This window comes from Gordionus sp. m RMFG-2023, chromosome 5 (assembly GCF_954871325.1).
Source record: "Gordionus sp. m RMFG-2023 chromosome 5, tfGorSpeb1-WG-v2, whole genome shotgun sequence".
Lineage (NCBI taxonomy): Eukaryota > Metazoa > Nematomorpha > Gordioida > Chordodea > Parachordodidae > Gordionus > Gordionus sp. m RMFG-2023.
Window position 1 is genome coordinate 5671836 of NC_088779.1, and position 22975 is coordinate 5694810.

General features: G+C 26.6%; 1 protein-coding gene across 2 annotated transcripts in view; it reads right to left on the reverse strand.

Annotated features, from left to right (window-relative positions):
- Positions 1-659: 659 nt before the first annotated feature.
- The window catches only part of LOC135929879 (myotubularin-related protein 2-like), a 31227-nt gene continuing 8911 nt past the window's right edge, over positions 660-22975 (reverse strand). Inside the window, exons 6-17 of one of the 2 annotated variants that reach the window (XM_065466615.1) lie at positions 22007-22081; positions 20884-20994; positions 20212-20397; positions 19530-19621; positions 18306-18399; positions 17471-17569; positions 17267-17374; positions 3106-3417; positions 2515-2700; positions 2190-2369; positions 1542-1764; positions 660-1160 (exon numbers count right to left, since the gene is read on the reverse strand). In XM_065466615.1, the coding sequence (XP_065322687.1) occupies positions 1150-1160; positions 1542-1764; positions 2190-2369; positions 2515-2700; positions 3106-3417; positions 17267-17374; positions 17471-17569; positions 18306-18399; positions 19530-19621; positions 20212-20397; positions 20884-20994; positions 22007-22081 (1677 nt within the window). In that variant the 3' untranslated portion in view covers positions 660-1149. Of the gene's footprint in view, positions 1161-1225; positions 1765-2189; positions 2370-2514; positions 2701-3105; positions 3418-17266; positions 17375-17470; positions 17570-18305; positions 18400-19529; positions 19622-20211; positions 20398-20883; positions 20995-22006; positions 22082-22975 lie in introns of those variants that run through there. The other variant, XM_065466614.1, reaches the window with a different exon arrangement.

Consider the following 22975-nt stretch of genomic DNA (forward strand, 5'->3'; position numbering starts at 1 on the left):
TTATATCAATTTCACATTGAATGATCATATTTAAAAATTTACACCGTTTTTAAAAAATATTAGCTTACCCATTCGGAACCTGAAATTATTTATAAATAGGTCCGGCCTGAAACTGATCTCTTCACTACAAATAAAATATTGACCTCGCCCATCCCGAGAATAATTTGTTTCTTCCAACTCCTTAACATTTAGTGAGCAAAATCAACATCGATCCTAAAAAATTTGATTCATTACCGATAGATGCAGATAAATAATTCAATTCTTAAAATCGGGGAATAGCCACTAATAACAGACGAATTCTGTAAAACGGTTTAAAATCTATAATTTACTTTTATTTGATTTTAATTACTAATATTTTTTTTAAGAAAGTTTTATTTCCTGCAATAAGAGAAAAGTATCCTACAAACAAGCAAAGAAAGCCACAATGATAAAAACTGCGCCAATAAAAACAATATTTCTCTACGTAAAACGATAATTTATCAAAATAAATGTACTATAAATTTTTATTGCTGGAGATATTTATATAAAATAATTATAATATTTAAGCATAATATATAACAATATACCAAAAAAAATTTTTTATTTGTAATATAGCAAATATTCACACAATTCATGAACAGTTGTAATAGTTGGTAAATACATCGAAAAACCATATATCTAATATAATAGGCGATAAAAACTTACAGCATACATATAATCAACATTTAAAATTATATTATAAAAAATTTTAAAAGAATATAAAATAAATAATATTTTTAAAAAGTATGTCGTTATAATTGCAATGATAATAATAAGGTTTACATTTGAATTGATTTACAAAATATATATATTTTTTTTTAAATTAAATTTTAAAAAATTAAGTAGACGTGACGCGGGAAATAAATTTAAATATCAAAAATTCTATAACTTTCATTCATACATCTACCAATCCTAAGATATCTTAAAAATTAGCTATCCAAAAACGAGTATTAATATAGTATTCGTACTCGTTTAGGCTTATTTGCGCTTCGCAGTCTATCTGAGAGTAGTTTTTATTTACGGCAGGGTCATGGATAGGCAAATAAATTTGTAAAAAAAATTGAAATAAGACATCCTCAATCATTTATTCTTTATACGCTTCAAACGTCCATGATTCAAAATATAAACTAGCTAGCACAAATCTATCAGAATAATAATTTGAAATATACATTATATAATATGAGTGATTTAAGCACTAAAATGTCTCCTTTAAAATATTAATAACTAATAAAACTGGTTAAAAAAACTGTTTTTTCTTTATATCAAAAAATATATTAAATATTTTGGTTTAATGGGGCTTCATATCTTTTTAAAGTTGATAAATTGAAAATGTTCCCTTCTCCTATTTATCATAATTATTAAATTTTTAGGAAAAATTCCGGGATAAGAAAGATTTTAAAAAAAAGACTCCATTTTTCTTCAAAATGAAGATTGGGTCCAGGGAGATCCATCAAAATTGATTCCGCTACCGTTGGTATTATTATTATTAATTTCTCTGTTATTTCCGTTATAACTCCGGTTACCGTTTCTGTCATGATGGTGTGGAATATTTTCGAAATCCTGATTTTCCTCGTGGGTATTATGATCGTGATTATCCGAATGATTCGATTGGTTTACCTCATCGACCTTGGGGGAAGTCAATTTCAAATGCTCTAGGTGCTTTAATTTTTCCGTCAACTCGATCACCTCCCGCTCAAGTTCCCGTTTCATCACGTTCAATTGTTTGTAGCGAGCTTGTACTGGTTCCTAATATTTGTGGAGAAATAATTGATTTTTTTTTTTAATTTTTTCTCTATTTCTATTTTTACTATTTTTTTCTTCCAAAGATGATCGTTAATTTATATTTTAATAAATTCATTTTATTTATTTCTCTATCTATATAATTAGTTTTTTTCTAAGAAAGTATCATATCAATGTCGGCAAGTTATGCAAATATATTTTGGCAAATTTTCTTTAAAGCATTTAATTAGGCAATTTAATGACTTTTTTTCCCGTTTATAAACAACTTTATAAGTGGCGGATAGCGTATATAAAATATCAGAGACAGAAAATGCTTTCATAAAGATACACGGGCTGCGACGCCCCGACCTCGAATTCTACCCTAAATTATAATTTTTCTAGCTTAAATCATTACTCAGACCTCCATATAATAATTTAATTTTAACATTTACTTGACATTTTGTGTAGGGATTCCATCTCAGGTAATAAGAGTCCCAAAATTCTAAATGCCTTATAGTTACGATGGGATATAGAATTAAGTTTGGTAAATAAGGGTTGTAGAAAGGATTGGTGAAATCTTCCAGGCTGGAATTAATGGCAGACCACAAGGAATACGTGTTTTGGGTCACCTTCTATAATATTTATTATTTAATTTGTTTTTTTTTTGAAAAAGACAAGATTTATTATATTGAAAATGATTTATAAAACAAAGTTAACTTTAACTAATCCATGACAACCTAATGCGGTAGTATAGTCAATTTAAAAAAAATTAATTACCAATTCGTTAACCCTTTCCTTCTCCGTATTTCCTAGAAAGGTGCCGTACAAACAAGCGTACAGATTGTCAAGGATATAAATGAGCAGGGTTTCGTCGAATTCGAAAGCGGCAGGAAATTGACGTGTAAGTTGATAGACGCAGTCGATGAATTGCAAAAATATGGGAGACACTTCGGAAGGTTTGTTCTATAAAAAAAATTTATTATTTTTTTGATTAAAAAGAAGAAAAAAATGAATAAAGTCCACAAGTAGATCAAATTACGAAACTTAATTCGTATGTTTTGTGATCTTTCTAGAAGAAAGATGAAAAGTAAAGAAAAGGTGGAAAAAAGAGAGGAAAAAAATATAATTGCGGTATCATAATCTATGAAACGATAAGGCGGGGGTAGGGAGGGGTGGTTAGTTTTTTTTATTGGGATAAATAGTAGGAATTCTTCATTTTAAATATTCTTTCCCCCCTGCCCTCAATTGCTTGATGTTTAATTTTCTTTTTAAAACTCAATTCTCACGTCTCCGTAATCTATCTCTTTCAAATACAACCGTTTTTCTTGTACATAAGTTTATAAATGATATTCTCATTATTTTTTAGACTTTATTTTTGCCGGTTTTGTGATCGGTCGATTTGATGGAATTAAGGCTGTTGTTACTCATGGTAATCTTTTTTCCGTTGGCGGCCTTGGGAGAAGAAATGTCTAAGCTTCTCGGAGAAAAGCCGCTGTTATTCTTAGAACTACTATTGTCCAGGGGAGAAAACGATTGAGGAGAATATTTTTTGGAGTATTCATTGTTGTTGGTCAAGTTGTTTTGCGAGAGTTGATGGGTTGCCGTCGTCGATTGACTTTGATTCGTGTTGTTGTGGGAATGGGGAGGGTTATTGTAATTGTCATAGCCGTGGGATAATCTCTGTGTGGGTAAGTTTTTTTTTAAAAAAAAAGATGAAATATTGGACCTGTAACATGTACACTTTTATAGTATAGGTATATGAATTGGTATAAGATTAGTCGTTTTCCACTAAAAACCGATTATATTTTATATGCCAATCAGAACCTTCTTTAAAATCATATTTATTAATTTCTTTAAAGTAAATACCGTGGTAATTTAAAAGCAGAAAACTTCCCTCCTAAAACTTTGTTCAACGATACGTCATATAATACCTAATCGGGAGACAAAAGGAAGTGTTTTAAAAAATTATTTTTTCTTTTTACACACAAAGGGCTATTTTTATATGAGGATTAAATTTGTACACCATTACACGACACTAATTCAACTGCGCATAACCGAATATAAAAACAAAAATTCTCTACTGTGCTCAATAATTATTCTTAACCTCTGGGGATGGAGATGCATTTATTATAATCATGCAGTTTATAAGTTTTAAAAAAAACTATAGCCCAATATCTTGCTTACTCCTGGCTAGTGATGCAAAATCGTTACATTTGAGCTGATTTTTATAACTCAATATTTTAGCCAGAATAATCAAGCACAAGTCTCGAGATTTCCCTAATATATGCCCAAACCTTTGTGGTATATATGGGTAAAATCTTCAGGCTTGCTTATTATTTCTTTGGATAAAATATTGAGTTGGCCGATTTTAATCATAACTAATTTAAAATATTTATCTTAGGTGTTAGGAATTATTACTCCCCCCCCCCCCCACCACATATTAAATAAAAGCTAACAGTAGCGTCACCGCAGGGGAAGGGAAGGAACTAGAACCCCCCCCCCCCCCGAAAATTATTAAATTCCGTTTTTATTTAAGTTGAGCATTAGGAGATAGTAATGGCTAATGACGGCAATGAAAACAAGCCCTAATATCTGTATTTTGGTAGGGTCGGGTATAGCTTTTTTTTTTGCACAAACTTGGATTAGAATCCGATACGTAACACAGAATCTAACAACAATGCTTATTTTTGAATGACGTTTATGGTTCTTCTTTTTTTAATACACATTTCTAAATGACACCTATCTCTTTATTCATTGCCATCTGTCTATAAAGCCTTAGACATATTCAGCCCAAGAAACCCTTTAAATAATAGGGCAGGTATTCTCGAAACGGCTCGGTTTAGCCGATTCTTAGAAATGGCTATTTAGGTTTTAACCAAAGTATTATAACCTAAGCCTCTACATTCTGTCAGATGTCCAACCCTTTCTACCAACTGTGGGCGAAATCTCCAAGCTTGGATAATTTGCTTTTGGCAAAAATCTTGATTTAGCCGAAAAACAAAGACATGTGGCTCGTTAGATATTTAAAAAAATTATTTTCTTGTTGCAGATATAACAAAAAAAATTTTGATTTTTTTTTAAACATTACAAATAAATTGAATTTTGGTCTCAATTTATGAATTTATTTTTGTTTTGAAATTATGTATAAAATTAAATATATTAATAATAATCAGAGACCTGCAGGCCCGAGGCCCGGATTTTAATTTTTTTTATATATATCCGGGCAGGGCCAGGCCGTATATTTTAAAACCAAATTTTGAAATCGTCATTATTAGCTATATAAAGATCAAAAATAAATAAAAAATATTTTTAAAAAATCCGAACCGACCTGAAAATTTTTTTAAAAACAAACCCGGGCCGGGCTGAAAATAATTTTTGAAAAAAAAAATCCGGGCCGGGGGTCTCTGAATATAATATATAATCATAATATAACCAAAAAACAATAAAATATATCTGATCACAGTTGAAATTCACGGTGAAGTATATAAAAATTATTGCCGCGAATTCGCTCAAACGGTGAATGCCGGGCTACTTAGAAAGACGTCAAATATAAGAAACAGGAAATAAACTTTTCGACATTTGGGGAACTTTGAAAGACATTTTTTTTAAAAAAATTAGAACCGCTAGCTAACTCAACGTTTGACAAATTTCATAAATTTAGATTAAAAATCCTAAATTATTTCTTGGACATACTTCATTCGATATAAAAAATATTCATGAAATTTGATTACAATTTTCGACATTTGGGGAACTTTGAAAGACATTTTTTAAAAAAAAATTAGAACCGCTAGCTAACTCATTAAAAATAAACGTTTGTAAAATTTCATAAAATTTAGATTAAAAATCTTAAATTATTCCTTGGACATACTTCATTCGATATAAAAAATATTCATGAAATTTGATTACAATTTTCGACATTTGGGGAACTTTGAAAGACATTTTTTAAAAAAAAAATTAGAACCGCTAGCTAACTCATTAAAAATAAACGTTTGACAAATTTCATAAATTTAGATTAAAAATCCTAAATTATTCCTTGGGCATACTTCATTCGATATAAAAAATATTCATGAAATTTGATTACAAATTTTTTTTTTCATTCAAACAAACCAACAGATGCTAATTAGGGCTAAAAAAAATTGGATAATGAGATTCTGGCAATACAATTTATCTTCTTTTCTCCTTATTTTTTTAAAACACAATAATTTTAGAAATATTAATTTAATCATTTACATTTAGTTACACCCTTCTGAGGATTTTATTTGGGAAATTTTAAAAAAAATTAACATTAAAAAATGGCGATTATTGATTTATTACGCTCTTAAAAACGATAATATAGTAGAAAAAAATTAAAATTTTGAATCCTTTTTTCAATTAATATAAACATTGACCCTTATCTTTGCAGTGTAGGTATAAGATAACCACTAATGCGGTATGTGATATATGACTGCTTTGTATTTTTAACTATATCTTGCCAATAAATAAAATAAAAAATTTATTTTTTATACCAATTTTATGTCCAGTTTTTTAATTATGATTTAAATATATATATTTTTTTTTATCAATTCAAAAATTCTTAAACCAGGAACCAAGCCCGAGTTCAAAAATATTTCACTGAACCAAACCCGAACCGAACCCACCTTTAGAAAAATTTGTAAAGGAAAATTTTTAGATATTTTGAATCCTTTTTTTAAATTATTCTTTGTTTATAATATTCTCCTCATCTAATATAAACATTAACCGTAATCATTGTAGTATAGCCATAAGATAACCACTAATGCGGTATGAGGACTTCACATAAATATTATAAACAAAATATCAAAAAAAATAATTTACTAAATTTTTTGCTACTAATAACGCCACCTTGTGGATTAAAAAATATTTTCTTAAGATTTTTAAAAATTATTTTTTTTTTAGTTAAAATTATTATTATTAAATATAATATGATTTTCAAATATAATCTAAGATCTTATAATTCGTAAATTTTAATTGACATGAATAATCATTCATAATATTATAATAAAAATTAGGTCATAAAGAAATATAAACACTACTATATAGAATTAATTTTAGATATATTAAAATGTATATCGTAATTAAAATAACCTAAAAGCTTTTATGAAATTTCTTGCATTATCTGTAAGACATTATAATTTTTATGTTATATTATTATAATATAGTAATTTATGTATTATGATCATGTTTAGTGTTGCGTAATCGGCTAAAAACTACGCCTAAGCCTAATAAGGCTAAGCCTAAAAATCGGCTAAGCCTAATTAGGCTAAGCCTAAAAATCGGCTAAGCCTAAAAATCGGCTAAGCCTAATTAGGTAAGCCTAAAAATCGGCTAAAACTAAAAATCGGCTAAGCCTAATTAGGTTAAGCCTAAAAATCGGCTAAGCCTATATAAATCTGCTAAAAATTAGTCAAAATTCTGCATCGATGCTTAGTATTAATTATTATTTATTTATTTTAGTAAAATAATTTATTTTATTTATATTTAATGTAAATATTTTATTATTATCAACAAATAAACATGATATGATTTAATATTTTTTATTTATATTATTATATTTTCAAATGAAAATAAATTTATTTATTTGATGTTATTTTAATAAAAAAAATAATATGCTGCTATATTGTAAAAATGTAATATTCTTTATAATATAATTTATTAGTGATTTTCACAATCTTCTTTGTAAATACATCTTTTATTGAGGAATTATATTGTAAATTTTATTAGATAAATAAACAATCTTTTAGGTGAAATCTTTTATCATTTTTTTAAAATTATCTATTTATTATTAAATAAGGTGGATTTTATGAAACTTTTTTGATGTTATTTTATATGATCTTTTTAAGGATAATATTTTAATGTGACAATTGTCATAATCGTTATTTTATAAGTTTTTTGAATTTTTTTGAAGAAAATAGGTTAAAATAAGTATTAATAACATGTGTAAATATAAATTTAGTGAAGATGTACCAAAGAAAAGTGATAATTGTCATAATCGTTATTTTTAAAGTTTTTTGAATTTTTTTGACGATAATATGTTAAAATAAGTATTAATAACATGTTTAAATAAAAATTTAGTGAAGATGTACCATAGAAAATTGACAATTGTCATAATCGTTATTTTTAAAGTTTTTTGAATTTTTTTGAAGAAAATATGTTAAAATAAGTATTAAAAACATGTTTAAATAAAAATTTAGTGAAGATGTACCATAGAAAAGTGACAATTGTCATAATCGTTATTTTATACGTTTTTTGAATTTTTTTGAAGAAAATAGGTTAAAATAAGTATTAAAAACATGTTTAAATAAAAATTTGGTGAAGATGTACCAATGAAAAGTGACATTTGTCATAATAGTTATTTTATAAGTTTTTTGAATTTTTTTGAAGAAAATAGGTTAAAATAAGTATTAATAACATGTGTAAATATAAATTTAGTGAAGATGTACCAATGAAAAGTGGCATTTGTCATAATCGTTATTTTTAAAGTTTTTTGAATTTTTTTGAAGAAAATATGTTAAAAAAAGTATTAAAAATATGTTTAAATAAAAATTTAGTGAAGATGTACCATTGAAAAGTGACAATTGTCATAATCGTTATTTTATACGTTTTTTGAATTTTTTTGAAGAAAATAGGTTAAAATAAGTATTAATAACATGTTTAAATAAAAATTTAATGAAGATGTACTCTAAATAAGAGACAATTGTCATAATCATTATTTTTCAAGTTTTTTGATTTTTGTTGACGAAAATATGTTAAAATGAGTAATAATAACATGTTTAAATAAAAATTTAGTGAAGATGTATTATAGAAAAGTGACAATTGTCATAATCGTTATTTTTAAAATTTCTTTGATGTAAATGGGTAAAAATATAGATTGTAAAATTAAAATTGCCTGAGTATATGGCATAGAAAAACATATGGTAATAATAGATTCTTCCCCAAAAACAGGAGCAAATTGGCATTTTATTACATTTGTTCATCGGGTCAGAAATTAATATGCAAAATTTATATCATAATATCTAATCCTAAGTTAGAAATTTTTATTTTTTTACCAATTTTCACCAGACAATCTTGTTTAAAATTTGGGTAAACTTTTTTTTCTATTTTAAAATCAATATCGATGCAAGTTAACTATTTTCGTCAAAAAAAATCAAAAAACTTTAAAAATAACGATTATGACAATTGTCGCTTATCTAGAGTACATCTTCACTAAATTTTTATTTAAACATGTTATCAATACTTATTTTAAAATATCTTTGTCAATAAAATTCAAAAAACTTTAAAAATAACGATTATGACAATTGTCACTTTTCATTGGTACATCTTCACTAAATTTATATTTACACATGTTATTAATACTTATTTTAACATATTTTCGTCAAAAAAATTCAAAAAAATTAAAAATAACAATTATGACAATTGTCACTTTTCTATGGCACATCTTCACTAAATTTTAATTTAAACATGTTTTTAATATTTATTTTAACATATTTTCTTCAAAAATATTCAAAAAACTTTAAAAATAACAATTATGACAAATGTCACTTTTCATTGGTACTTCTTCACTAAATTTATATTTACACATGTTATTAATACTTATTTTAACATATTTTCGTCAAAAAAATTCAAAAAACTTTAAAAATAGCGATTATGACAAATGTCACTTTTCATTGGTACATCTTCACTAAATTTATATTTACACATGTTATTAATACTTATTTTAACATATTTTCGTCAAAAAAATTCAAAAAACTTTAAAAATAGCGATTATGACAATTGTCAGTTTTCTATGGTACATCTTCACTAAATTTATATTTACACATGTTATTAATACTTCTTTTAACATATTTTCGTCAAAAAAATTCAAAAAACTTTAAAAATAACGATTATGACAATTGTCACTTTTCTATGGTACATCTTCACTAAATTTATATTTACACATGTTATTAATACTTATTTTAACATATTTTCGTCAAAAAAATTCAAAAAACTTTAAAAATAGCGATTATGACAATTGTCACTTTTCATTGGTACATCTTCACTAAATTTATATTTACACATGTTATTAATACTTATTTTAACATATTTTCGTCAAAAAAATTCAAAAAACTTTAAAAATAACGATTATGACAATTGTCACTTTTCTATGGTACATCTTCACTAAATTTATATTTACACATGTTATTAATACTTATTTTAACAAATTTTCGTCAAAAAAATTCAAAAAACTTTAAAATTAACCATTATGACAATTGTCACTTTTCATTGGTACATCTTCACTAAATTTATATTTACACATGTTATTAATTCTTATTTTAACATATTTTCGTCAAAAAAATTCGAAAAACTTTAAAAATAACGATTATGACATTTGTCACTTTTCTATGGTACATCTTCGCTAAATTTATATTTACACATGTTATTAATACTTATTTTAACAAATTTTCGTCAAAAAAATTCAAAAAACTTTAAAATTAACCATTATGACAATTGTCACTTTTCATTGGTACATCTTCACTAAATTTATATTTACACATGTTATTAATTCTTATTTTAACATATTTTCGTCAAAAAAATTCGAAAAACTTTAAAAATAACGATTATGACAATTGTCACTTTTCATTAATACATCTTCACTAAATTTGTATTTACACATGTTATTAATACTTATTTTAACATACTTCCTTCAAAAAAATTTAAAAAACTTATAAAAGAACGATTATGACAATTGTCACATTAAAATATTATCCTTAAAAAGATCATATAAAATAACATCAAAAAAGTTTCATAAAATCCACCTTATTTAATAATAAATAGATAATTTTAAAAAAATGATAAAAGATTTCACCTAAAAGATTGTTTATTTATCTAATAAAATTTACAATATAATTCCTCAATAAAAGATGTATTTACAAAGAAGATTGTGAAAATCACTAATAAATTATATTATAAAGAATATTACATTTTTACAATATAGCAGCATATTATTTTTTTTATTAAAAAAACATCAAATAAATAAATTTATTTTCATTTCAAAATATAATAATATAAATAAAAAATATTAAATCATATCATGTTTATTTGTTGATAATAATAAAATATTTACATTAAATATAAATAAAATAAATTATTTTACTAAAATAAATAAATAATAATTAATGCTAAGCATCGATGCAGAATTTTGACTAATTTATTTTAGCCAATTTTTAGGCTTAGCCCATTTTTAGGCTTAGCCAATTTTTAGGCTTAGCCGATTTTTAGGCTTAGCCAATTTTTAGGCTTAGCCGATTTTTAGGCTTAGCCAATTTTTAGGCTTAGCCGATTTTTAGGCTTAGCCTAATTAGGTTTAGCCGATTTTTAGGCTTAGCCTAATTAGGTTTAGCCGATTTTTAGGCTTAGCCTAATTAGGCTTAGCCGATTTTTAGGCTATACCTAATTAGGCTTAGCCGATTATTCCACCTAAAATCTCGGCTAAGCCGTTTTTAGTCGGCTAAAATTAGCCGATTACGCAACACTAATCATGTTTGTTCGTTCAATTCGAACAAAAATGGCGGGAATTTATTTATATTCAAAATATAAAACAAATTTTTATACACAATAATATATTGAAAAAATCAGATATTTTATAGAAGATTTTATGCTAATAACGAGTAAATTTGTATAAAAAAAAACCAATGATCAAAACGCTGCACCATTATATGACACTAATTCAACGCGTATAACCGAATATAGAAACAAAAAATCTCTACTGCACCCAATAATTATCCTTAACCATGGGGATGCAGATGCATTTATTAATCATGAGTTTATAAGCTAAAAAACTATAGCGTAATATCTTGTATGCTCCTGGCTAGTGATGCAAAATCCCTCCAAAAAAAAAAAGGCTAATTCATTATTTTAACCAGAATATATCGCCCAAGCCCCGAGATTTGGCGATGTACAAACCTTTGTGCCATATATGGGGCAAAATTTTCAGGTTTGCTTAATATTATTTTGGATAAAATACTGAGTTCGCCGATTTTAAAAATCAGCTCTGATGAAGCAATCTTGCATCACTACTCTCTCGTCGTATCCATCATTCTAAATACACCTACGCGTTCTTCATTGTAACTTATTTAAATTTTTCTTTCTTAGTAGGAATTATTACCCCCCCCCCCCCACCCCTTTACATTTTTAATATAAACTAAAAGTAGCGTACTGTAGGGGAAGAGAGGGAGCTAGAACCCCCCAGAAATTAATAAATTCCTCATTTATTTAAGTTGAGCACCGTGAGATTGTATTGGCTAATGACGCCATTGAAAACAAGCCCTAATCTGTATTTTGATAGGGTCGGATAAAGTTTTTTTTGGCCAAACTTGGATTCGAATCCCAAACTATGAACTGCAATCATGGTGTTTACTTCTGAGTTTCCATACCATTTTAAAAAGAGGGTTTTTGTATATAATGATTAATGATAGTTCAAAAAGGTGCTGCATGTTTTTTTGTGCAATTTCATTTTAAAAAATCTTGTCATATCTTTTTACTACCAATATAGTAAAAATGTAATGACGTTGCTTTTCTTAATAATGTTTATGGTTTATCTTTTTTTTTAAACACATTTCTAAATGACATCTGTCTCCTTAGTCATTGTCATCACGTGATTTATTTAGCCCAAGAAACACTTCTCTTCTCGGTTAAGCCAATTCTTAAAAATAGCTAATTAGATTTTGACCAAAATATTATAACCTATGCCTCTAAATTTTGATAATAGATGTTCAAACCTTTCTGCTAACAGTGGGCAAAATCTCCAAGCCTGGATAACTTATTTTGGTGAAAATCTTGAATTAGCCCATTAAAAAAAACTCGCTTAAATGTGACTAGTTAGATATTTAAAAATTATTTTTTTGGTGCAGATAGCGAAAAAAAAATTCTTTCTAGCCTACTCTTCCTTTTAAAAAATTTCGATTTTGCTTTAAAAATTATAAATAAATTGAATTTTGATCTCATTTAATAAATTTATTATTGTTTTCTTTTGAAATGATGTATAAAATTAAAGATATTAATTATATAATAATATAAACAATAAAAAATATCTGATCACGGGTTTTTTGTAATTATCGGCCCGATCTTTATCGGAATATCAGAAGAGCCCTACCCTGCATACACAGTTGGCGCGAATTTGTGGCAAATTATAAAAAAAATTAATGTAAAAATATTATATTTATATCATATTTAACGTCGCCACGAATTCGCGTTAACTGTGAATGCCGGGCTATTCAGAACGATGTCAAATTTAAGAAACCGGAAATAAATTTTTGGAGATTTTGGGAAATTAGAGAGACATTTAAAAAAATTAGAACCGCTAGCTAATTCATTACAAAAGACGTTTGGCAAATTTGAATAAATTTAGATCAAAAATCCTTAATTATTTCCCGGACAGACTTCATTGATATAAAAATATTCGTGAATTACAAATTTTTTTTATTATAATAAACCAGTAGATGCTTTAGATTCGGGCGAAAAAAAATTTGGATTCATGGGATTCTCTCATTTACAATTTATCTTCTCCCCTCCTTATTTTTAAAAACACAATAAATTTAGCATTATTAATTTAATCATAATGACAATTAGTTACACCTTTCTGAGGTTTTTATTTTGGAAATCAAAAAAATTTAAAGTAAAAAAAACCACATTTGATTTATTACGCGCTAAAAAAATCGATAATTTAGGAAATTTTGTAAGGGAATATTTTTTTGATAAATCCTTTTTTAAATTACTTTGATCATAATATTCTCTTCATCTAATAAAAACATCAACCATTATCTTTGTAATATAGCCATAAGCCAACTACTTATGCGGTATGAGGACTTCACATGAATATTATATAAAAATTAAATTATCATAAAAATAATTTGCTAATTTTTTTATACTCATAACGCCATCTTGCGGATTAAAACATATTTTCTTAACATTTTTAAAAATTATTTTTAAAGTTTAATCATTATTATTAAATATAATATGATTTTACAATATATTCTAAGATCTTATTAATCTTAAATTTTAATTGACAAAAATAATTATTTAAATTAATATAGTAAAAACGGTTTCATAGAGAAAAATAAACAGTGTAATATAATATTAATTTAATTACCATATATAAATATGTATATCGTGATTAAAAAATACTTGAAAGCTTTTATGAAGTTTGTTCCATTATCAGTTACAAATTGTGTAATTTTTATGTTATATTTTTATTAATATATCAAACAATATATTATAATCATAGTTGCTAAGTCAATTCAAACAAAAAGCGCTTGAATTTATTTATATTCGAAATATTAAAAAAAATTTATAGTTCGGATAAATGCAATATTCTTCGATTTCTCAGAATCGGATAGAATTTATTTTATAGAAATTTACATGAAAACCCTATTTCATCATTAAAATAACGCAGTAATATTGGGAATGTTTTAGTTTCATTAATAAAGAAATTGGATGATTTTCCATCAAATCCTCTAAGACGTGTTTTTAAGTTAAGGACCAATAATATTTAACACTAGTTTTGAGGCTTTTGTTCAGCCATATTTTATTTATTGGCTATTTCGAATCATGAAAGATAATAGGCAATAGGTTTGTAGTGCAATCTGTAAATAGATAACTAAGTGAATGTTTTATCCTGTTAGATTAATGCCGTTTCGACTATTGCATTATTATCATCACAAAAATTATTGATTTTAAAGGATTGGATATTATTTGATCCTTATTAAATTGGACATATGTTTTTGCCTTGTTGAATATTATATTTTTATATCATATTATATAATTGCATTTTAACTATTTTCTTTATTTTCTCTAATCCATGAATAAGTGAAATTCTATGTTAATTAGGTTTTGCAATTTAAATTTTTTTTGTTAGTTAATGTTAAACTTTCTTTAATTCTCTTTAATTTATATATAATTTAAATTGATAAATAAAATTGAAAAAGAAATGAAATTCCCAACTGGGTTTGTGAATAAATTATTTCAAAAATTATTAAGATAAATATAAAATTGCAAAAATTTTAAATAAAATTTTAAAAAATACAGAATTGCTTTAAACTTATAAAATATCCTTTTATATAATATTATATAAGATACTTATTTCACGTTTGCCTAAGAATCATTTTCATCATCAGAATCAAAAGAAAGAATTGTAATATGAATTATCATAATAATTCATGTTAAAATTAAAAGGTGTTAAATTAAATTTTCCATTCAACATGCCCAAGGAAAAAGAGGATAAATAGATGTCGTTTTGATGGAATGGGGGGAACAAAACCTAGGTGGTGACCAAAGATAAAGAATGAATTTGGCAAATAATGACAAGAAAATGTTGGATTAGACTAGTGCCAATGCCCAGGAAGCGTGGAAGACGAAGAAAGGGAATTAGAAGGAAAGCAGCTGGCTTACCCGGGTGAACCTGGAAAGGGTCACTAAACAAAGAATAATAATAGAATAAAATTTTAAATTAAAAAGTCATCGCTGAATATTTAAATCCAATATAATATTAAAATAAATATTTTGAGTTTTGAGATTTCCTCCTTATAAGCTTCTTGTTTATAAAAAAAATTTAGGCCGCGAATCAGATAAGATAGATATAAAAAAAGAATATGCCAGCGGATCGTGGGCGTGGTGGGCCAAACAATATCGATTTTGTATCCCTCTAATTCAGCTCATTGTAGTAGTTTAATATTATATGCAAAAATAATCGCTGAGCGCATTAAATCTGATTCCAACCCTGAATCCCTTTTTTGTTGACCAAGCGGGTTAGGAAATTATAACCGGACCCGGCAAAATATATCGGATTAGAACCCCGTATTACTAAAATGAGTTAGGATATATTTGTAAAAGATTATTATTATATTTATTATAATTATTGCTAAAAAACCAATCGTTAGAATAATAACTTTGTAAACGAATCAAATATATCCGCTACCCATCCTCTAGAGGCATATCTCTAGCCCCTAAAAGATATATGGATATCGAGGTAAATTTCCCCCTTCCTCCCTCCCGTTAAATGTAAACAAGGAAGACTAGAAAAATAATGAATCAAATAATATAATATATTAAAATAAAATATAGGTAATTTTTTTTAAAATATTTTAAATTTTTATAACAATTTTTCATAAAGCTTATGGCTAAAGGCCCTAATTGTGTAGTTTGAAAGATCGAGCAACTATTTTAACTTTCAAATTGTCAGAAATTAATGTCAGTATAACTATTTAACATTACATGAAATAACATAATACTTCCTAGTTCACATCCATTAGAGCATTTATTTGAATTAAATGATTCATTTTATTCTAAATTAAAGTAATCAATACCTTCTGTCTATTCTCTAAAAAATTATTGCTTCCTAGTTCACATCCATTGGAGCATTTATTTGAATTAAATAATTCATTTTATTCAAAACTAAAGTAATCAATACCTTCTGTCTATTCTCTAATTATTGCTTCACCTATTTTTACTTTTTCTCTATATCGTCAATAAATCTACCCCAGTTCAAAATATAGGATGAGAAATAATTATCCATTAGATTCAACGTATATATATTATATATTATATATATCTCGAGTAGCTTATATAATGTAACAAAATAATAGATAGTTCTTCCGATTCTTAAAAAGAAACGTAAATGATTTAATATAAATAAAATATTTTATTACTTAACAAAGAAAGAAGGTATCATATAATTTACCCATATTTGAAGGATAAAAAAAAACCTTTAAAATGAACTAAGATCAAGTAATCAATTTAAATATTAAAATGTCATAAAAATAATATTTATAATATTAACCAATATCAAAATAATATTACTATTTTGTTTTTTGAAATAAAATTAATTAAATTAAGATACAAATATTTCCCAAAAATTTGTATCTCGTGTATCGGGTTTAAAAATATGGTAATGATTATAAGAAGGTTAAAAATAGAATGTGGAAAACGTTATAAATTCGTCAGTATAATGGAGGTGAAAATATATAACGGAATTTACAACCATCGACGAGTGGCTTCTGAAGGAGGCTTGTTGAATTTATTATTGTAAATCAAGGATGCATATTAATCCAAATAAATAGAGAGACAAGAGTCAGTCATAAAGATGAAGGTTAAAAAAACGTGACAAGAGAACGGCTGAACATTAGAAACATTTTGAATAAGTAAGAATTCCTAATAATCGCCCGATGTAACTTGTTTTACATAAGTTTTGGTCTGCTCTACATTTAATACTTGCGTGGGTGAACATTATTATCACATGTTCAAAGAAAAAAATATATATTATTAATATCTTCAAACCAATAAAGTACAAAAATAGCTCTTCAGGCGAAAAAAAATTACTTTTCATTTATTTTTGCAATCAATTTAGTTTTTTACATTATCCTTTAGATTATAATCTTCATAACTTCGAAACCAATGAAACCAAAACTTTTCTTACTCAACTATATTTCTTCTCATAAGTTATACATAAAAAATGAGAGTTTAAAAAAAATTTAGATCTAACTTGCGCGAATTTGTGACCGAAAGAAATCCACTCCTTCTCAATCAAGACCTCAAATCCCTCGATGGTTCTGTAGTAAGGATCGAGCATCAACATGGATAGGGATGTCAGCTGTTTGAAATGTATAAAATAAATTGTTTCTTACTTTCTTTCTTTATATATATTAATATTTTTTTTAAATATCCTTTTGTAAAGAAAAAGGCGCACTTGAGCCGTTCTATCCCACCCATCGCTGCAATGAACGAATACGGAAGATTGTTGGTTGTCTATTTTATCGACTATCCGTAAAGCACCGAAAAGTATGGTCTTTTTGTGAGTGATTGATTTATTTTTTAACCAAATAAAACATTGTAAAAAAATATATATATAATTAATACGATAAAGTTTAGCTAATGATAAAAACATTTTTATGAATCATCTCTTTATTTATAATAATTTCACAATAAATTTTTATAGGTAAAGATGAGCCGGTAGGCTTTTAAATTTCCAGGGTTGGTAGGAAAGGGGAGAGGAATTTAAACGATACGTGGATTACATAATCCCTCCCTCCAATATTTAGTGATGGTTTTACCTTACATCCGTTGTTTAAGATGATTGTTTAGTCTAAATATAGAGAAAGGGTGGAAGAGAGAAAGAAAGTCATATATCAAGAATTAGTGCTTAGGGGCAATGTGTTAATTTTTCAATTTTGTATCATTTTTTTGGGGTGCGTCTTTTTTTTTGAATTTAAGGAATTTATTTTACCAGAAATGTAGACCATCATGTTTGGAATACCTATTCCTATGAATTTCAGACAATATTGCCATGAACTTTTGAACTTAATATAATTTATATTCATTTTTATACATAGATTTTTCATATAAATTATAAATGACTTAAAAGTGACAAGTAAAATTAGCTATAATTCATAAGATAGGTATTCTAAACATGCTGGAATACATTTACGGTAAACTATGATTTTTAAATTTAAAAAAACGTGCTCAAAAAATTATCTTATCTTTAAAAAATAACACATTGCTGCTAATATATATATTATGCATACCCTAATGTGTTCTAGCCATTGGGTGGCTTCTAGCTTTGTCAACCAATGTTCCTCGTCCACGTAAGGGAAGCATTCTTGAGTCAATTTTTTCAAGCTACATTTGAAAAAGATATGACTATAAAAAGTGTTTCCAAGAGAAGTGTTTATATAGAAATGATCATAAAAAAGGAGCATATTAGGAGATGCGAATATGCAAAAAGTTAGAGTTTGATAATTTGTTTTGTCCTAAATTGCCTTGTTTGATCGGAAGTGAGAAGTATAGTTTATTAATTAATATTTTTGGCCGTTTAAGCCAATTTTTATTCTTGAGTCAATTTTTTCAAGCTATATTTAAAAAAGAATAGAAAGTGTTTCCAAGAGTAGTGATAAATGAAAATGATCATAAAAAAGGAGCATATTAGGAGATGCGAATACGCAAAAAGTTAGAGTTTGATAATTTATTTTGTCCCAAATCGCCTTGTTTGATCGGAATTGAGAAATATAGTTTATTAATTAATATTTTTGGCCGTTTAAGCCAATTTTTAGCTGGCTAAAAATTCGGCTAAACAGAGTTGTTAGAAACTATCACTTTGGTTTCGGCTTTTTTCTTAAAAATATAGCAGCTCAACGCTGAAAGATTATGAATTAAAAACGTCTTAAAGTTAACAGCAGATATTCTACGGCATGCCCCTGTAGATTGAGCAAAATTAGCCGGCATTTAGCCATTAAACAACTATACTCATAAGGCAGAGAGAATTGATGTGCTTAAAATATCTAGCATTCCAATTGTAAAGTAGAAAGTTTCTGAAATTGCCTTTTAAATGTGGAGGGGAAAAAAATGCCTATCTATAAATAATATAGTATAAAAAATAAATTAAACAAATTATTTGTTATATCATCCAATTTCAAATACACAATACAGATATCAAATGAAATCGTATTTATAAAACGGTTTTTTAGAAAGAAATAGGTGGCTATATAGGAGACATATAAGAGCCTTAATGGATAAAGGGAAATAATTAGATAGAGGTATTAAAAATAAGATGGCTGTAAAAAAAAATTTAACCCGCTTGGTGACTACTTTTTAGTAAGCTAATTTTAAAAAAAAAATCATAACTGACCTGTCTGGAGACAACTTACGCAAAATACCGAACAGCGTTTATTGGTGTATTCAGAAAAAAAGAATTAACAAAATCATCTACTCTGATATTGTAATTTGGAAGAAGAAAACAGGTATTTAAGTACCTTTCCCTGACCACATGAATATTGTGAATGTCCAGAAAAATAAGTTCGGTGTCCTTGTAGTGCTCCTCCGACTCGTAACCGCCTCCTTTGGCCTTGAATAAAAAAAAAGTAAAGCTAAAATCTTCATAATAAATGACAAATAAAGCGATTCTAGATTTCTTATACTATAGAGTTTTAAGTTAAACAAATGCTATAGGAGAGGGACTTTTTTTAAAAAAATACTATGCCCTGTGAGTGTTGTCAGCCTTGAAATCTTGGGAAAAGGGGGACATTTTTTTTAAGCGAAAATAATTAAGAAGAAAACCTTAATAAATTTAGCAGAAAAAGAAAGAAATTTTAACAAAAAAATGGAAATTCTGTCAAATTTATCAAAAAAAAAGAAAATTCTAACAAATTTAGGAGAAAAAGAAGGAAATTCCAACAAATTTAGGAGAAAAAGAATTCTAAAAAATTTAACAAAAAAAGATGGATATTTTAGCAAATTTGTTTTTGGTGGAAATAGAGATTTTTAATGGGGGATTCATGGATAGTTGGCATCACTATCTCAGATGCAAACTATAAAATATTTAGATTTAGAATTCACAACGTACACATCATTTAATGACAACAAAAATAATTTTCCCTTTAAAGTCGAAACAATCTAAAAATTAAAAAAAAGTCTTTTTTTAGATTAGATCTTTACTTTATTAGCCACGGCGTTGATCCTAGGCCGGGCGTCATACACCGTCAAGTACCGGGAAAAATGAGCGTTGGCTTCAATCACGTGCCGCAAGTAGGAGGCGTCTATTTTCGGCGAGGAGCCCCCGAGCAGACCGCTTAGGGGTTGGGCACCCCTCACGAGGCAGGCTTCCCGTGGTGGAGTTCGAGGCTTGAATTTGATTATATATATGGAAATATAAAATAATTTCTTTAAAATTCATGTACTTATTTCGGAAATATCCATGATTATCTATGCATAAACTGATTTACGTGCCGTTTGTTTATTTATAAATAACAAATATAATCGGTTCGATTTAAACTATATAGAGTTCTCTCTCCCTTTCAATCACTTTTCGATTATGGGAGGGAGAGCAATTTTTTTTTAAAAAAACGCATTATGTCATTATCACGTGTTTCTTTATTCAAATATAAAATATCATCGCTTCGATTATCATAGAGTTCTAACATTTCAATCAACTATAAACAAGAAAGTGATTCTTTTTTTTTAAAAAAAACATCTGTTAAATATGATTGACACTTGGTGGAAGCTTTTGAAAGGAAACGATTCTGACCTCTAAATTAATTGTAGTAAATTCTCAAACGATATTCAAATAAAAATTTTTTTAAAAAAGGAGAATTTATTTTGACTTTTTACATCTTGCGAATTGGAATGACATTTCCAGGAAAGGACGGGCAAACGATTTTTTGAACGGAAACGGGCGACGTTTGTGAGCATATCATCATCGGCTGCCCTGGGCACGCATAACTTCATTTTTTGTGATAAACACGTCAGTTTGAAGAATAAAAAATAATTAAATCTTATTATAATATCTTTTCTTTCTTTCTTCCGTATTATCTATATCAATGACATAAAATACTACCTAGACATGTGTGGTAGGTGCACCGTCGCAAATCAGCTGATGACACCATTTTAGTTTCCCATATGTAAATAAAATAATTTATATAAAATTTTTATTATAACTTTTTTTTAAAAAATCAAAGATTTTCACGGCAAACATAAATGACATGTCACCAGCTGATCTGTATTCAACGACGCTTCGAAATATATTTGAACGAGTCGTCAACCTTTTATATGTGACAAGAGGTGGGGGGGGGGGGGTTGTAATTATATTAATTTTAACACTTATTTCCTCTAGGTAATTTTTTTTTATTTAATAGCGCTATTTCCAATTTTAAAAATAAAACTCAATGATTTTATAAATTTTATTTGGTGTTTACTTTAAAAAAATATATATATTAATTGTTATAAGAATTGTTATTGAAAGGTCGTTTAAAAAAAATATTTTTAATTTTAATAAAAATGGAAAGAATCAAAATATTTTAGAAACACATTTCTTTTTAATAAAAAAAATACCTTGTCCCACCCTTTTTAAAGTTTAATAATTGCATTCCTTTATTTCTATTTCTTTCTTTCGTTGACTATTTTTTTCTTCTTTCATGCATTCGTTTCACTCATTCTTCAATCCTTGAAACTTATATATGAATCGTTTTATTACTGCCCAAATTTATAAAAAATACATATTAAATCTTTAAATAAATAACTAATTATATATATGTTCATTTTCTTCCTTTTTCTTTCTTTCATTCTTCTCTCCCTTCTTTCTTTTTCTCTTATTTAGGTCTATTTTAAAAAAGATCCTACGCCTTAAAATTTCCCCAAAAAAAAGATTCGAAATCGAGGAAATCAAGTTTTTATAACAAAAGTAAGATAATATTTCTTATAAACCACAAAAAAATATATTAAATTGATTTTATACCAAGCTAGGATAGGTATCACAGAACGTGTAATCTCTATTAATGTCGGTCAGCCGCCAGGATTCATCTGGGAGTCCCTAAACAGAATAATTCATATTTATTTTATTAAGTTGTTATATGAAGATTGGAGAAGGGAAACAAAAAATGTAAGTAATGTTGTTATATCACCTAACTTTGACCAATTCCAAAATGGTTCTTTCAAGTTTTTATCCTGTAGAATTAGCTCCAATATTTAAGTTCAGGTTCAACTTAGAGGTTTCAGTCTATTTTTAAAGTTAAAAGTTTGGCTAAACTTTATTGAAATTGGCTAAAATTATGCGACATAATAACACGGCTAGAATTCATAGGAAATTCCTAATCAAATGGTTGATACTTATTTTATAGTCATTTCATTTGCAGGAGAGAGAGACGAGACGAGAAGAAGAATAGATCCATTCTTCCTATTTTATCTGTTCTAGGCCTAATTCATTACTATATTTACGAGTAGTGATGCAAAATCGCTATATATGAGCCGATTTTTAAAAACGGCTAACTAAATATTTTTCAATATTTTAGCAAAAAATAAAAATTTTGATTAAACCTTAGATTTTTCGTTAATAGATTTCTAAACCTTTGTGACATCTATAAGCAAAATCTTCAGGCTAGATATACTACTTTTCTGTACATCACTATTTACGAATATAATTTTATTTTAAATCGTTTTTTTTAAATATAAATAATGGTTTATTGTTTATTTATTTATATCGTCCATTTTTGCAATTTTCGTGAAAGGTTTGTGATTTATTTTTGCGACAAAATAATCCACGATATTGATATTTTTATTTTATTTTTTTTTGGCCGATATATTACCAAAAAAATATATATTTATTATAATTGTAAGTTGTTTATATTGAAAACGAAAAGAAGAAAAAAAAATCATAAGATACATTTATTATCAATGTCATTTTTATATAATAAGTGATAATTAAAAG